The sequence below is a fragment of the Bos indicus x Bos taurus genome, chromosome 16 (assembly GCF_003369695.1).
Source record: "Bos indicus x Bos taurus breed Angus x Brahman F1 hybrid chromosome 16, Bos_hybrid_MaternalHap_v2.0, whole genome shotgun sequence".
Taxonomy (NCBI): Eukaryota; Metazoa; Chordata; class Mammalia; order Artiodactyla; family Bovidae; genus Bos; species Bos indicus x Bos taurus.
The window spans coordinates 44241199-44258943 of NC_040091.1; the positions used below are offsets into that span (position 1 = coordinate 44241199).

Below are 17745 nucleotides of genomic sequence, written 5' to 3' on the forward strand. Positions count from 1 at the left end.
CTCACAGGTGACTGTAAGACTCAGGATGTATCACTGGGCAGGGAGAGGGTTTTCCCGAGAGAGTCAACAGATAGCCGTGATGGGAAGAAGTCAAGGGTAATGGAACTCTGGGAGGCGGGGCCTGCATTTCTTCATCCACAGTGTATACACCCTGCATGCCCTCTGAGGGCCTGGCATGAAAAGACCTTCAGTGAATATTTCCAGGAATGAAAAGGGGAAGATACCCCACACTTCTAGGATGTGTGAGGTGACATGGGAGGAGATAAAGCAAGGTTTCGGTGAAATGCTGGTTTTCTGAAGGAGCCTGGGCGGTTTGGATTTGGCACCAGGGAGGGCGAGTGCAGCAGGTGCAGTGAGAATGTCATGGGAGGGAGACGGTCCATCACCTCCTGGACCTGCTGGGCTCATGCCCGCACATCCCTGAACATCTCTGCTCCACTTCACTTTGTTAAAAAGGCCTATTCTGACTGCCCTGTAAAAGGAACTGTAAAAGCTCATTCTTAACCACCCCTTTAGTTCCGTGACCCATATCAACACCTGACCTATTATTTGTTCTTTTGCTTTTTAATCCAAATTAGAATGAAAGTTCCCGTAAGCCAGGAATATTGTTATTTTCACTGCTTTATCCCCAATACCCAGGACAGTTCCTGTCTTGCAGTAGGTACTTAAAAAATATTTGTTGAATGAGAGAATGAATGAATGACCCAGTGTGTACACTAGGAATCATAAACTGTCTTGTTTATATTTTAATTAAGTTTATAGTAGGGCACCCTGAAATATTTTGAAAAGAAGACACATGGATTGCGATTTGTACTATAGGAATGTCCATCTCTCTGTGGGGTGAAAGGAGGATGGTATAGAAACTCAAGGCAGGAAGCTGCAGTAAAAGGGCTTTTAGAAGAAAAATGTTGCATGTGGGGTTGGGGCGGGAGTGTATATGTGCAGGCAACATTACAAATAGTGGGGAAGCTAATTCTTCCTGTGTTCTGCCTCTTGAAAACATGTGCTTATTTATGTCAGAACTATGCTCTGCTAACCTGATGTGCTCTTTTCATGACAGGAGGCTGAACAGTACCCAGGGAGAAATTCGTGTTGGTCCTAGCCATCAGGTAAAGTGAATTTTAGTAACTTCTTTAATAGGTTTTTATTTCTTATTATTCATCTGGTCCTTTATTCTTTTGAGCAGAAACTTAGAACTGTTTTTATGCTATTTGGAATTTTATATAAATGAAGAGATTTATTTTTTAAAGACAACCACATACTTTAAAAAATTATGGTAAAGTATATACAATCTAAAATTAACCATTCTGACCTCTATAAAGCGAATGGTTCAGTGCCTATAAATACCTTCACATCATTGTGCAGCCAATCCGCAGAACCTATTCGGCTTCCCAATCTGAAACTCAGTTCCCATTAAACAGTAACTCCTCATTCTCCCCTCCCCTCATTCTGTGGCAACCTCCCTTCTCCTTTGTGTGTCCACAAATCTGACAGCTATAGATACCATATCAGTGGAATCAGCCAGCATTAGCCCTCCTGTGTCTGGCTTGTTTTCTTAGCATAAGGTCTTCAGGGAGCTCCCACATTGGAGCATATGTCAGGATTTGATTTCTTTTTATGGCTTAATTGTTCATTGTATATATGGTTGTTGATCTGTCAGTGAACATTTGGTCACTGTGGGCTTCCCTGGGGGCTCAGCTGATAAAGAATCCGCTTGTAATGCGGGAGTCCTGGGTTCGCTCCCTGGGTTGGGAGGATCCCTGGAGAAGGGAAAGGCTACCCACTCCAGTGTCGTGGCCTGCAGAATTCCATGGACTATATAGTCCATGGGGTCGCAAAGAGTCGGACACGACTGAGTGACTTTCACTTCACTTAATGCTTTCATTTAGCTTTTTAAAAACCCCATTTCCTTCAGAAAATTCAAAGTGATTAAGATGTTTTGTAAGCTGGAAGCTTGTTGAGTCATGACCTGTGCTCTTCCATGTTTTATTCAGTTTACTAAGACTCTGCTGTTCTGTTTGTCATCTTGTCTTTTGATCTCTATATCAGGTAGGATGCTTTGACAGAGAGGGCCAGAACACTCTGGCTGAACACGGCTGTTCATGGTCTCACATATCATCACGTCTGGTCAGAGAGGACCAGGCTGCGCTCCGCTCTTCTCCAGTTCTTGTGATTTGGTGTTCAGCTATACCCATGGGCTGCCTTCTTCCTTAGGCCAGGAGCTGAACTTGATTCTAAGATATACTTCTTCCATTCACATTATCTCTGATGTCAAGCTTCATTGTACATCCTGCGGTGTGATTATAATTTAATTGGCAGCATTTCTTCTTTCTCAATGCATTTAATAGTGGTTCTTACAGTGAATGAAAATGCAGCAAATGTTGAGAGGAGGGAAGGGATACACACTGCTCTCCTTTCCCCTTAGTAGACGGAAGATTTTCCTGGAAGGTTTCCATTAGTCCCCACATGTTATTGCCATGGGTGGGTCATGTGCCTATATCTAGACTTGGGAAAATTGCTGTCTTGACCCATGGTAGCCATTACATCCTAGCAATATGATGTGGTGTCAAGTGAAGAGGCAAGAAGAGTTACTGACTGGAGGAGGGAGAGGGGGAAGACGGGAGACAGTAGAGCTGAAGGATGGTTCCTTGCTGGAACCAGATGCACGTTCTCATCTTTGAAAGTCTACAGCTGGAAGATTCACATATAGGGGACTTTCTGTATGTAGATTCACTGTCTAATTGGACTTGTTACTTAGGTTCACACTTTAAGATGGTGATATGCTAATCCTGTCATCCCTTCCTTTATTAGCTGATCAACTTTTCTCTTGTCAATTTTTGATTACCTGAAACACATAGGAAAGGCAGGATAAATGCTTGTATCTTTCCCTCTTTTTACCAGTTGGTTCTCTAACAACTTCCATTCGTCATCAATGGGTTTAAAATTACTCACATGCTAACCAGATGTTATTCTTACTGATGAGATTAAATTATCCATTTGGGAGCTAGTAGGTTCCTTTTCCTGCTGTCTTCTGTGTCCTTTTCACTGGACCCCCATGATCTTTGGTTAGAGTATATTACCTAGTATGACATGATTTTTTTGTTCTCTTATATATGTTCTCTGCCCTAGATCTGGAATGAAACTTTTGTAATGACCCCTCATTGTTTTAGTGTAGGGCTTTAGATGGTAAAGAATCCGCCAGTAATGCAGGAGACTTGGCTTTGTCCCTGGGTTGGTTAGTAGAAAGTGACATTTTTTGTTTGGCTGCTGCCCTGTTCATTATTATTGGGATAGATACTATTTTCAGGCCTTTTCAGAACAGATTAGGAAATATGCTTCCCCCTCACCCCTTTTCTTTTTTCCTTAATTTATTTATGTTTTAGAGATAATATAGCATGGTCTCTTTCTAATACTAATTCAAAATTTTATCTAGGCCTTATATTTAATCCTATAGATGATATGTTCTATCATTCACATCTGTATCTTTTCCCCATGTCAGAAAACCAATTTTTTTAAATGACATCAAAATAATTATGTATTTGCCTTAGTCCTGTAATGCTTACATAGCAGCTTAGAATAATGGTACTCACACTGCTATAAATAATATGATTATTTGAAACAGCTTAGCATTCAGTTTTTATTTTGGCCATAGAATGTATCCCACTAAAGCTCTTTAGGGAAATTAGTATGTTTTAATGTTATCTGAAATGATTCCTCAGTTCAGTTCAGTCGCTCAGTCATGTCCAACTCTTTGCAACCCCATTGCCTGCAGCACGCCAGGCCTCCCTGTCCATCACCAACTTCCTGAGCTTGCTCAAACTTATGTCCATCAAGTCGGTGATGCCATCCAACCATCTCATCCTCTGTCGTCCCCTTCTCCTCCTGCCAGGATCTTTCCCAGTATCAGGATCTTTTCCAGTGAGTCGGCTGTTCACATCACATGGCCGAAGTATTAGAGCTTCAGCTTCAGCATCGGTTCTTTCAGTAAATATTCAGGACTGATTTCCTTTAAGATTGACTGGTTTGATATCCTTGCAGTCCAAGGGACTCTCAAGAGTCTTCTCCAACACCACAGTTCAAAAGCATCAATTCTTCAGTGCTGAGCCTTCTTTATGGTCCAACTCTCAGATCCATATATGTATGGCTACTGAAAAAAACCATAGCTTTGCCTCCTACTGTCGGTAAAGTAATGTCTCTGGTTTTTAATATGCTGTCTAGGTTTGTCATAGCTTTTCTTCCAAGGAGCAAGCGTCTTTTTATTTCATGGCTGCAGTCACCATCTGCAGTGATTTTGTAGCCCAAGAAAATAAAGTCTGTCACTCTTTCCATTGATTCTTGGAGAGGAGCAAACTCAAAACATAGTTAGGTGGATTTATTTGATTTTGCTTTAGAGTTTTTAGGGGATTGTTCTTCTTTAAACTTTGTTTTTGTAATTATGTAAAATACATGGCTCCAAAGTCAAACATGCAGATGAATTATGTTCAGAAAGTTCACCTTCTTTCCCTGTCTCCTCTTTCCTTGTTCCTTCCCTCTCTGATAGATAATTATTAGTGTTTAAAGGTTTTGATTTATCATTCTTATTTGTATCCTGCCCCACCCCCTGCTCTTAGATAAACAGTAGCATAACATAAACAATTCTACCACCTTTCTTTTACCTTCTGGCACTCTGTCTTGGCATTCCCTCTGCTGCAGTCTGCAAAGCCCCTCCTCATTTTCTTCTGCCACCTCTTGGGACCCCTTGGCATGGGAGAAACAGCTTATTCTTCCAGCCCCCATCATCTGGAGTTTGTGCTGTTTCTAGTCATTTCTGTTACAAGTAATGCTGTGATGAACAGGTTATGCATGGAGATTTTTATTTTGCCCAGTTGTCTTTGAGATATTATATTATCCCCAGAAGGGGGAATGACTGGCTTAGAGGGCACATGTAATTCTAAGACTATTACAGCGTTCCCCTGCATAGAGATTGGACCATTTTGTGTTCGTGCTGACAACTTAATGTGAGTGCCAACACGCAGCCTCGTGTCTCATCACACTTTGGCACTGTGTCAGTCTGATAGGTCAGCAATGGTATCTCAGTGTCATTAATTTGCATTTCTCTTGTCAGCACAGTTGGCCATCTTTCCTATGATTCAGAGCCACCTGCATGTATGTTCTTTTCTCTAAGCAAATTATATTTCTAGTCCCTTTTTCTCTAGGAGGGGTTGGTTCTTCTCCACAGCAATAGTATTTTTTTAAATCAATTTAATAAACAACTATTTGAGAGTTACTGCTGCAACTGCTGTACGTGGTGCTAGGGAAACAGCTTGGTACAAAATGTGTGAGACCTTTTGATACGAGTTGCTGTTGTGCTTTAATTTTAAGGAGAACTCACTGTGGCTCCCATTCTGTACTGAATTAAGGAAGCACACCATTTTGAGAGGGTGCAGTCAGCACCTGATACACAGTGAGAGGCTTGGGAGGTAGACTGTGAAGCAGAGTGTGTAGACAGTAGCCTGCCAGCTGCATGGTTGACTCATGTTGAGTTTTGCCACACAATTGTTTTTAAAACTTGAATAACAAACATTTAAAGCCGTGAACTTTCACATTAAATTCAAGATTTCTGGACTTTGGGGAAACCTGGAGTATGTATGAGCACTGGTTCCCGCTCCTGCGTGGCATTGTTCTCCAAACGGGACTCTCTCCATCTCATCCCAATCCCTTCACACCTAACACCTGCATGCTCAGAGTGGGAGCCGTTGTCATGGATGGATTTGAGTACTTGGAATGTGGCAAGTCTGAACTGGGATGTCGCATTCTGTTTACTGTGGACAGCAGAACATTTAAAGTGAAACATGAGGCCCTCATTTTATTTTTGTTGGCTGTACACTCTGCCTGCTTCAGTCGTTTACAGTTTTTGCCTGTTTCTGTGGACACTGGAGCTTTTAAACTGCAGCTCTTAATTTAAAATATTAAATTAATGTGACCATGTTCTTAATTTAAGAAAATAATAAGAATGTGTGTGTTTTGCAGATGGGTGACTTTTCATAGGCCTCTGAGCAGTCATGAGGCCTGTTTATACTTGCTCGGTTCCAGTAGTGGAGGGTGAGACAACGCTGGAGATACTGGGTTGGCCAAAATCTTTGTTTCAGTTTTTCCATAACAGTATGCCAAACACTCGAACAAACTTTTTGGCCAACCCAATATTTGCCTTTCTAACAGAATTGACTTGGAATCTTGGTTGTTGAGCACTGTTTTTCAAATCTTCCAAAAATTTTTTTAAATTGAGGTGTCCTTTATGTATAGTGACCTGTTTGTATCGTAGGTATACTCTTCAGTCCTCTGTGACAGTTCATTTCAAGGCACAGAACATGGGTCATCTCAGAAGCTCCTGCCTACCCCTCGTCCAGCAGCCCTCTCCTCCTGGAACCACTGCTCATTCAATTTCTGTCACCATCATTTAGTGCTCCTGATTTTATTGTTGTTACCTTTATGGATTTTTTGTATTAATATGTCTACTGATACGTGACTCATTGATCTTGACTCCTAAAAGTAGCATTGGTTTGCAGAGTAGTTCACTCATTGTTTTAGTATACATCCTTAGGTGAGACATATATATATATATATATATATATATAGGTAAACGTGTTTTATTGGATGTGTGTAGTTCTCCCTTCTTTATCAAGGAGCTCTTATTCCCAAAACATTTTTTGTTTTGATACTTCTTTATTCACATGTGCCCACTTCTTTTTCACTCTGTGGACCATGCTGGCACCACTTTACGTTGACACTGTTAGCAGTTCCTTAAGTAGAGATCAAGTCCATTATGAAATCTCCTGCGGTAAAACGATCCCAGAGTGTGCGATGGGCCAGCTTCAGTGACTCATGAGTTTTCAGTTATTTCAGTACTGCCGAAAGAAAGAGGCTCAACTAGCTACTGTGTCTGTCCCCAAGGCCTGCCTGCACAGGCAGCTCTTTGAACATGCCTTGATTGTGACTTCTTCATCCCTGTCTTACAGGCCAAACTGCCCGACTTGCAACCATTCCCTTCTCCCGATGGAGACACTGTGACCCAGCATGAGGAACTGGTCTGGATGCCTGGCGTTAATGACTGTGACCTCCTCATGTACTTGAGGGCAGCAAGGTAATAGGAGTCCACACCCTCCTGCTTTCTGAATCGATGAGTGATCAGTAAACTTTCCCCTTTCCCCTGAAGTTGTGTTTATATATTGGGTATTCTCTGGCTTTACGTTTTGTTATGCTCTCTGTAACTAGAGCCCTGCTCCTTCTTACTGGAGAAACACAACTTTTGATGGTGAGGTCACTTTTTTCCTCCTTGGTGTTTGCCCCAACTCAGATTTTAGAACTTTTCAGGAAGAAAACATCGTACATCACACATTCTAGTATCAGCGCTTCTTAATACAGTTGAGTAATTGGCTCATCCAGCGCATCTTAAAATCCCATTCCATATTTCTTTGCTCCATGGCTGTTCATTGGTATCTGACCTAAACTTTATATTTTGAGGGCTTACCTATATGAATACTTGCTAACCTGAAAATGCCTAAATTACAAAATGAGAAGTTCACGTCTGTCCCAGACATGTCACAGTGCAGGCAGGGCCTTCCTTTGTCTGCAGGGGTTTCTGGTACTCACTCACTGCAGTATCAACAACAGGCAACAGAAATGTTGAAGCAAGGTGGTGATGGAATTGTAACTCTGGCTGCTGTGTGGTCAGCAGTGTAACTTGGAGGCTACAGCAGAGATGGGGTCTTCAGGGCAGGGGTGACTACTAAGAGTTTTTTCCACCTCTTCCATGTTTGCTTAGAGATGGTTAATGTACAGCATGAGGCAGATTAAGTAAAATTTCAAAGGATTCAGTTTTACATATTTTCTGGAGACTGACCTTTCAAAAGTTTATAATCCAGCTGACCATTCTGGCAGATGGTTTTAGATTATTCACGCCCTCAAAACTAAAGTCTAAGTACTGATAAGCATGGGAAGAGAAACAAATGGAATAGAAGGAAAATAACATTTCTTTTTCTTGGTGAGTAAGGAGTGAACTGCAGAGAAACTTAAAAAAATTTTTTTAAGATGAGAGCAGAAACAGGGCTGAGAATTCTGTCTTAATTGTGCATATAGTGGTGATATTTGGTATGGGCTGGAGCTGCACTCTGAGAACCAAGGGCTGAAATGTCTGCCCTGCTGTGTTCTCTTCCCGTCTCCGCAGGAGCATGGCGGCCTTCGCTGGGATGTGTGACGGAGGCTCCACGGAAGATGGCTGTGTGGCGGCCTCGCGGGATGACACCACCCTCAACGCACTAAATACGGTGAGACCTTTGAAGTTCTCTAGGTGGGAAGCAAATTCTTCTTTCTCCTGTGCCAGCCATAGGGAGTCTGTGATGATGGCCCATGAAGGGGTCTGAAGTCTCCGAAGGCAGTGCTGTGGGGTACTGCTGGGCTTGAAAGATGGGAGTCGTGGTCCCAGTGGTGGGCTCCCTGACCTTGCCAGTGATATGGCACCTCCAGATTCACCTTGTGACCTGCGTCTGTGCTCCAGTACTGTGGTGAGCCTCTGCCAAGAGCCGGTGATAGTGGTCAGAGTTCACTGAGCTCTCACAAGCCCAGTAGTAGGCACAGTGATCTTACTGAATCCTCACAGCGCCCCTCTTAGAGAGGCTCTGTTATTACCACTGTGTGGACACAGGCAAGTAAGTTGAGAGCAGTGGAGTCACAATCCATGGTCATACACTTAAGATGTAAATCCAGAGGCCCTGCTTTCCAAGCCTTAATATATTCTTTGAACAAATTTGGTTTTTATATATTTGGCTTTGGAACAATGTAAATATTTCAGATGTTTATAAAAAAAGTTAAATTAAAAATAATAGTAATCATTTTAAAAAACTAAAGTAAAATGTAAGCCACGAGCATAACGGTACTGAGTTGGTTGCATCACATATCCTGTGTGAGCAGTCATCTGCTTTAATCCTATGACTCCACAGCAGCTCGGAATAACCCAGCTTGAGCCGCCTCTAGCAGTAGGATTCCTGAAACCAATTTACTTCTTTGGACACTCCTTTTTGACCTCAGAGTATATCCTGTGCAGCTGTACAGGAAAATGAGTGTGTCATATAGTTCCTTGAAACAGTTTTTCTCCTGTGTGTTCATTAATGTGGAATGATCAGATCTGAAGTAATAATGAATTTTTATGGATTTCTGATCTGTTCACAAAGAGTCTGCATGGTTCTATATACTTACGTAGGATACTGAACATGAGGTTGAGCAACTCTTGGTCGTGATTGAGTGTCATTTAAGCACCCTTTTTGTTTGTCTTTTTCTTGAGAGGTTACTGTAATTGGAAGGGACTTCTTTCAGTCATCTGTTCCAGTCTCTAAATAGATTAGAATCCGAAGCACAGGGAGACCAGGTGACTTGTATGATTGTTGTCAACAATCCAAAAAGTTGGCAACAGACCCCAATTTAGGGATCTTTCTGCTGTACAGCTTGTTGCTGGGGAAACGTGTAGATATCTGAATGACATAGCTGGTTGTTATTCCTGGTCTAGTTGTGTTTCTTGAGTATTACATAACATTATAATAGTCTCTTATATGTTGGAGGTTGAATCACCTTGCTGGGCATATGCCATGTTCTAAATAAGTGAATGATTTCATATTCCCATTTACTTTCTCACCTGTTTGCTACTTAGAACTTTTGTGGTTATAAGGAATCCTTATTCTGAACATACAGTGATAGAGCCAGAGGGGCCTTTGAGATTGTTTTACAGATGAGAAACTGAGACTCAGAGATGATGACAACATCATCAGTGGCTATAACAGATGTAGCTGTGAATGTCTGTGAATTCAAAATACCCTAAAAAATGTGTGTATATTCAAAGTCACTCTTTGAAATGAGCTGGTTTTCTGTTGGGTTTTGGTATAAAAGCTTTATGGTGATCAGTTGAATTTTGAGTAACAAAAGTGTTGCCATATTTAATTAAATGTCTGTTTTTGACACGTCCTGAATTATCTGATTTATTCTCTGTCTTATTCCAACCCATCTAAAGATCCTGTGGAACATACTTTTGTGCAGAAATAATTTGAGCTATTTTTGCCTGTGGTCCTTTGTAGCAAGTTCCTTCTGAAATTTTCTTAAGCATTGCCGGAGGGTTTTGGTTTATGGTTTTTGTTTCTGTGAAGCTACCTTCTCATCATTTGAAATTCTTCCTGCCTAGGCGAGCCCAGGGTGGCTCAGGTGTCGGATTATGCAATACAAGTGCATTTAGCCATCAAAAGACTGAGTTGTGTGCTCATTTTATGATGAATGGAAACATTTAGTGGCTGTTTTAATTTTTATACTTTTGTTGTACTGGTTCATGGAGCGTTTTAGTTGCAGGCACTTTCTTTAATGAGAAGTGAAATGATTGGAAAATCTTGAGAGAAGTTAGTGTTTATTTCACATTCCTTGGAATAAGAGGGTTTTGAGTTATGTTAAGTAATAAATTAAAAAGATTAATTCATTGTCATGTGAGAAGTATTTATTATTTCTTAGAGTATAGCATAGAGTCAAAACAATGTAAAGCTTTTATCAACTTAGAATAAACCTGTGTCTATTTCCTGTTTCCCAGGACAGTGTAGAAATTTAAAGTATATGGAATCTGCAGTGTGGCTACATCATAGTATGTTTAGTAGCCCAATAGGACTGTTTGAATTTCAGTTCAGTCGCTCAGTCTTGTCCAACTCTTTGCAACCCCATGGACTGCAGCACTCCAGGCCTCCCCTGTCCATCACCAATTCCCTAAATAAATAGTTTAATAATAGTTTAAAACTGCAGTCACTAATAGAACATTTTTGAACTGTTTGTTCTTTATTATAATTATGAGTGTGCATGCTCAGTCATGTCTGACTCTTCGTGACCCTGTGGACTGTAGCCCACCAGGCTCCTCTATCCCTAGGGTTTTCCAGGCAAGAATACTGGAGTGGGTTACCATTTCCTTCTCCATATTACCATTATATGGACCTATTTTTAAATATAAGCTCCTCTGCATTACTTGACTTTTTTCTTCATTATTCCCAAATGAGAGTTTTAGTGTATATTAAAAAAAATTTATTGGAGTGTAATTTTTGTATAATAAACTGCTCTCATTTAAAGTATACAATTTGATGAGTTTTTTTTTTAAATGTGTATACAAATGAAGCTACTACAGTGTTCAAGGTAGAAATCATTTCTAGCATCTCCAAAAGTTGCCTCACTCTCTTTTATAATTCTTTGCTGCTTCTAGCCTCGGATAAGCACTGATACATTTTTCTCATTATAGATCAGTTGTATTTTCTAGAATGTTGCATGAATTAGAATAATATTGTATGTAACACTTGGGGTTTGGACTCTTTCAGCACAGTAATTTTATAGTAGATGTATGTTGCATGCCTTTTTTATTGCTGAGTAGTATTCCAATCTGTGGATCTCCATAGTATTTTATCCTTTCCCCTGGTGATGGATATTTGGGTTTTTCCCAAGCTTTTGGCCATCAGGAATTATTACACAAGTCTTTTTTTTTAGGACATGTATTTTCATTTCTCTTGAGTAAATACCTGGCAGTGCTGGTAGCTTTTTAGGAAAGTTATCAAGCAGGTTTCCACGGTGGCTGTGCCATTTTACATTCCCGTTAGTAGTGTGTTAGGATTTCAGTTCTTCAGCATGCTCCACAAGACTTGATGTCTTCAGTCTTCTGAGTTTTAGCCATTCTAATGGATATGTAATGATATGTCATTGAGGTTTTTAATTTAAATTTCCTGACAGTAGGTAATGTTGAGCATCTTTATATGTGTTCAAGCCCATTTGTATAGCTTTTTGGGAGGATATCTCTTGCCCAATTTAAAAAATTGTATTATTTGGCCTTTAGTACAATTTAGTTGTAAGAATTATTTTCATATTGAAGATAAAAATGCTTTGATACATGTATTGTAAATATTTCCTCCCGTGGTATGACTATCAAAAAGTATGTAATTTTGCTAAAATCTGATGCATCATTTTTTTTTTAATGAAAATTTCTTTGATCATCTCGTGATTACAAGGTTTGTTTCTATGCTTTCTTTTGAAGTTTTAGTTCTTAGATTCATTTCAAAGTAATTTTACATGTGATACGAGGTAGAGGTGAAAATTCTTTCTTTTCCACACCGAGGCCAGTTGTACAGCCAGGTTTTTTGGAAATAGTCTTTGGTCATTTAATTGCCTTCATGCTTTTATTGAACAACCACTCTTTGTATGTGTTTGTTTTTTTAAGATCCTATTCTGTTTCACTGATGTGACATCTCTCTTTTTTCTAGTACTTCACTATTTTTAATGCTATAGTTTTATAAGAACCCAGGGGATATATCTTCCTATTTTCTACTTGATTTCAAGATTACTTTGGCTGTTTTAGGTAATTTACGTTTTCATGTAAATTTTAGAATCAGCTTGCTAGCTTCTGTTTTAAAAAAAGGCTTTGATGTTATTTTGATTGAGATTGCATTGGATGTATGAATCAATTTAGGAAGAATTGATACCTTAACAATTTGAATCTTCCAATCCATGAACTTGATAATAGTATCTCTCCATTTGGGGGAAAAAAAAGTGTTCTTTAATTTCTTTGAGATATTGTAGTTTTCATTGTGCAAGTTTTACACTTATTTTGTAAAATTTATCCCTTAAGTAGTTATTGTTTGAAGATTCTATTGTTAATAAAATTGTATTTTTTAATTTCATTCTCTAAATGTTCATTGATAGGATAGAAATACAGTCAGTTTTTATGTGATGACCTTGTATTATACAAAGAATGCAAGGTTAGCACTAGTAGCTTTCTGGTAGTTCCTTAGGATGTTCCATGTGCACAGTGTCATGTCATCTGCAACAAAGACAGCATTACCTCTTTCTGATTTATGTGTTTTATTTCTTTTTTTGTGCTTTATTACACTTGCTTGAATCTCCAATACAGTACTGGATAGAAATGATGAGAATAGACATATTTGCTTTCTTTCTCATCTTAAAGAAAAAACACTCAGTTGTTCACTGTTATGTGCAATGTAGGATTTTTTTTTGTTATTTAAACAAGCTGAGAATGTTCCCTTTTGTATCTAAGTTTGTTAAGGTTTTTACCATGAATGAACATTGAATTTTGTCAGATGCTATTTTTTTCTTGTGTATCTGTTGAGATGATCATAGGTTGTTATACTTTTTTTGTTAGTTTGGTAAATTACATTAATTAATTTCAGACTTTAAACCGACTATGTTCCTAGATTAAATCCTGCTTGGGTATTATGTACTATTGGATTCAATTTACTGTTAAAAACTGTCGCCTTTGTGTTCATGACGGACAGTGAGCTGTAGTCATCTTCCTTTGTAATACCTTTGTCTGGTTTTAATATCAGAGTAATACTGATTTAAAAAATTAGTTGGGAAATAGTTCCTCCTCCTCTTTTTCTTTCTCTTAAAGAATTTATAAAGGATTGATCTTTATTGTTAAATGTTTGATAGAATTGACAGTGTAGCCATTTGGGACTACATTTTTTTTTAATGAAAAGTTAAAAAGTGTTACTGAAATCAGGTTCATACAGTAAGTCTCCTGCATAGGAACCTCCAAGTAGCAAACTTTCAAAGATGCAAGCATGTGTTTGCATGTCCAGTTGTGTAAGTTAGTTTGGTGTCTGGTGTACATTGTCATGTACAGTCACTCCGCAAGTGACTGTGCTTTTGTTTACTGTGCGGTACTGTATAGGGCACAGCAGCATGGTATCTTTATTTCAAGCCCAGGGTGTCCGGAATCAAGTGTAAAAGCCATGATATAGAGCTGATTGTGTTTGTTGGGTCCTTAGCGCCGAAGAATTGATGCTTTTGAACTGTGGTGTTGGAGAAGACTCTTGAGAGTCCCTTGGACTGCAAGGAGATCCAACCAGTCCATCCTAAAGGAGATCAGTCCTGGGTGTTCATTGGAAGGACTGATGCTGAAGCTGAAACTCCAGTACTTTGGCGACCTCATGTGAAGAGTTGACTTCATTGGAAAAGACCCTGATGCTGGGAGGGATTGAAGGCAGGAGAAAAAGGGGACGACAGAGGATGAGATGGTTGGATGGCATCACCAACTTGATGGACATGAGTTTGAGTAAGCTCTAGGAGTTGGTGATGGACAGGGAAGTCTGGCATGCTGCAGTCCATGGGGTTGCCAAGAGTTGGACACAACTGAGTGACTGAACCGAACTGATGGCTGAAAAACTTGGCATTCATCTCAGCAGCTGCCACAGATGGATTCTGGGAGAACATGGTGACTCAAGCGTGGCTGTGTGGAGTGGAGTGAATGTGGCAGGTGTTTCTCTCCAGGAAGTGAATCCAGAAATGGGAATAGACAATGATAGTGAAAACTGGAAGGAAGTGCATAAGATGGTAGTTGAGAGTGCCTATGAATTCATCAAGCTATTCTTTGGCACTCAGCTTCCTTTATAGCCCAACTTTCACGTCCATACACGACTACCGGAAAAACCACAGCTTTGACTAGACAGACTTTGTTGGCAAACTAATATCTCTGCTTTTTAGTATGCTGTCTAGGTTGGCAATCCACTCCAGTACTATTGCCTGGAAAATCCCATGGACAGAGGAGCCTGGTAGGCTACAGTCCATGGGGTCGCAAAGAGTCAGACATAACTGAGTGACTTCACTTCACTAGGTTGGTCATAGCTTTTCTTCCAAGGAGGAAGCATCTTTTAATTTTCAGCCATAAGACAGCGAAATATAGCAGAATCCAGATTACATCCACTTGCAATCACACAGTGCTTGGGTAATCCACTTGGTTTCCAGGTAATGTATGTGAGAATGTCTGCTAGGTTGGAAACCACAATGATGATGTAGTTGGGATTGTACTTCACAATCTGAGCAGTGATGAGCTTGAAGACATTAATGTTCTTTTGCACCAGATTCAGGTGCCTCTCCCCCTCTTACTAGTGAACTCTTGCACTTAACACCACGATCTTGGAATTGGCAGTGACAGAGTAATCTTTGTCTGCCACGATTTTTGGTGTCTGAAGGAATAAGCTCTTGTGCTGCAGGTCCATCATTTCTCCTTTGAGTTTATCTTCCAAAACATCCACAAGAGCAAACTCATCAGTCAGAGACTTTCCCAGAATGCTGATGGTAAATACCATACTGACTTGTCCAGTACCCTCTACAGTGATCTTATTGTTTGGAACCGTTCCCTCTTCTTCTGCAACTGGTGCAATCAGTTTTTCCATAAGAGTTGCCATTGTGCCCAGGGGACAGAAAGTTCTCCAGACAGTGGTAAGGGCAGCACAAAGAAGGCAAAGCAGAGTGCGTCTCCTCTCTTCTTAGTAATTCTTAATAGAGGTTTATCAATATTATTGATCTTTTTGGATAAGTAGTGTTTGGTTTCATTGATTTTTTCCCCCCCCTCTGTTGTTTTCTATTTCACTGATCTCTCGATCTTCTGTTATTTCTTTTCCACTTATTTTGGGTTAATTTGAATATTTTTTCCCCTAGCTTCCTAAGTTGGGGTCTTAAATAACTGACACAAATTCAATTTGTTGTTCTTCTATTGCCTTTTAGTTAAAATAAAAAAAATTTTTTATGTGTGATTTCTTCTTTTACCTGTGGATTATGTAGAATTAAATTGTATAATTAGCATGGACTTAGGATTCTTTTTCCCTCTCTCCTTCTCTCCTTTCGGAATGTTATTGATTTCTAATTTAGTTCTGTTGTGATCAAAGAGTACCCAGTGAGATTTCAATCTGTTGAGATCTGAGACTTGGTTCTTGTCTCAGCATGTGATTTATCTTGTGAATGTTCCATGTAATGAACTTTTATTTTGCAGTTATTAGTTGTACTGTTTTATAGTTGTCAGTTTCTTTGGGGCCATTGATATTATCACTCAGATCTTCTCTGCCTCATTTATATGTTTTAGCTTTGACTGTGCTGGTCTTTTCTGCTGCGTGCCGACTTTCCTCTAGTTGCACAGAGTGGGTGCTGCTTTCTCGTTGTGGTATGTGGGCTTCTCGTTGCGGTGACTCTCTTGTTGTGGAGCAAGGCCCTAGAACACAGTGAGCTTGCTTCGCAGCTTGTGGGATCTTCCCGGACCAGGGGTCAAACTCCTGTTGCCTGGATTGGCAGGTGGATTCTTAACCACCAGGGACGTCCATTCTTTTATCTAGTTGTGTTGTCAGTTACTGACAGATGTATTAAAGTCTTTCACTGTGATCGTGAATTTGGTTATTTCTCCTTTGTCTCTGTTAGTTTTGCTTCATGTGTGTGGGAACTGTATCACTAGGTGCATGAACATTTCTAATACTGACCTTGCTCCATGTACTAAGCCTGTTCCCCTTTTGGTACAATCCTTTTTGTGCCTAGTGATACCCTTTGTCTTAAATTCAGTTTTGTCCGAAATTCATACAGTGCTCTAGCTTTCTTATGCCTCTTGTCTGCATGTGGTGTGTCTTCTTCCAGCTTCTTACTTTGAATCCTTTGTTTGTTTGTTTAAAGTACCTCTTCTGTGGACTTTAGCTTTCTAGTTGTTTCTTGCTTTTTTATCCCATCTGGCAAGCTCTACCTTTTGTTTGGAGTGTTTAGTCCATTTTAACAGTGCAGGTGATTCTCAGGTGATATGAAACTTGAGCCACTTACTTTTTTATAGCAGAACTAGTGTCATTGGAGAATCACAGAAGTAGTTAATATATTATTACTTTTATGGCCACAGAATGTTACTTTTGATTCAGTGGTGAACTTGCAAAATAGTTAGGTACACGGTTCTTTGTTTGCTCATTACCATTAATATGTATTTCTTATCTTTTTACTTCTTAAAGAAGTTTTGTTCTGATATAAAGGAAGAATACGTAATAAACACGTTGGCCTCTCTTACTACAAGAGGGTATTCTTAGTAGCTGTGGGCATACTTCCTAAGGGATGTCAGCAAAAATACGTTTTTGTTGTTCAGTCACTTAGTTGTGTCCTACTCTTTGTGACCCCCGTGGGCTGCAATATGCCAGGCTGCCCTGTCCATCGCCAACTCCTGAAGTTTACTCTAACTCATGTCCTTTGAGTCTGTGATGCCATCCAACCATCTCATCCTCCGTCACCCTCTTCTCCTCTTGCCTTTAATCTTTCCCAGCATCAGGGTCTTTTCCAGTGAGTCAGCTCTTCACATCAGGTCAGCCAAAGTATTGGAGTTTCAGCTTTAGCATCAGTCCTTCCAATGAGTATTTCAGGGTTGATTTCCTTTAGGATTGACTGATTTGATCTCCTTGCTGTCCAAGGGACTCTCTTAATAGTCTTCTCCAGCACCACAGTTCGAAGGCATCAATTCTTCATTGCTCATAATATGTTTTATTATGTTTTACTATTTTATTTTAATTGTGAATGCCTAAAAATGCAGAATTGTTTTATTTATAAACTTACATAGCATGTTAAATAATATGTTAAAATATGACAAAGCAATGATGCTCTCTCTGAAAGATGGAGATAGAAATATTTCTATGTGTTTCTCTTTAAGGAGTTTTCTTTTAATTAAAATATTTTTTAATTATTTTTTATTTTGGCTGTGCGTGTCTTCCTTGCTGCACAGTCTTTTCTCTGGTTGTGGTGAGCAGGGGCTACTCTAGTCGTGGTATATGGCCTTCTCATTGTTGCAGCTTCTCTGTTGCAGAGTATGGGCCCTGCAGCAGGGGCGCAGTAGTTGTGGTGCACAGCCTTAGTTGCTCCACAGCATGTGGGATCTTCCAGGAATAGGGGTCAAACCTGTGT

General features: G+C 39.8%; 1 protein-coding gene and 1 pseudogene across 1 annotated transcript in view; one reads left to right on the plus strand and one right to left on the minus strand.

The window, feature by feature from the left end:
• The window catches only part of RERE (arginine-glutamic acid dipeptide repeats), a 303344-nt gene that overhangs the window by 176671 nt on the left and 108928 nt on the right, over nt 1-17745 (plus strand). Inside the window, 3 exon segments of the mRNA XM_027564998.1 lie at nt 1061-1109; nt 6996-7120; nt 8204-8303. Of these exon segments, the coding sequence (XP_027420799.1) occupies nt 1061-1109; nt 6996-7120; nt 8204-8303 (274 nt within the window).
• LOC113906613 lies at nt 14619-16989 on the minus strand (annotated as a pseudogene).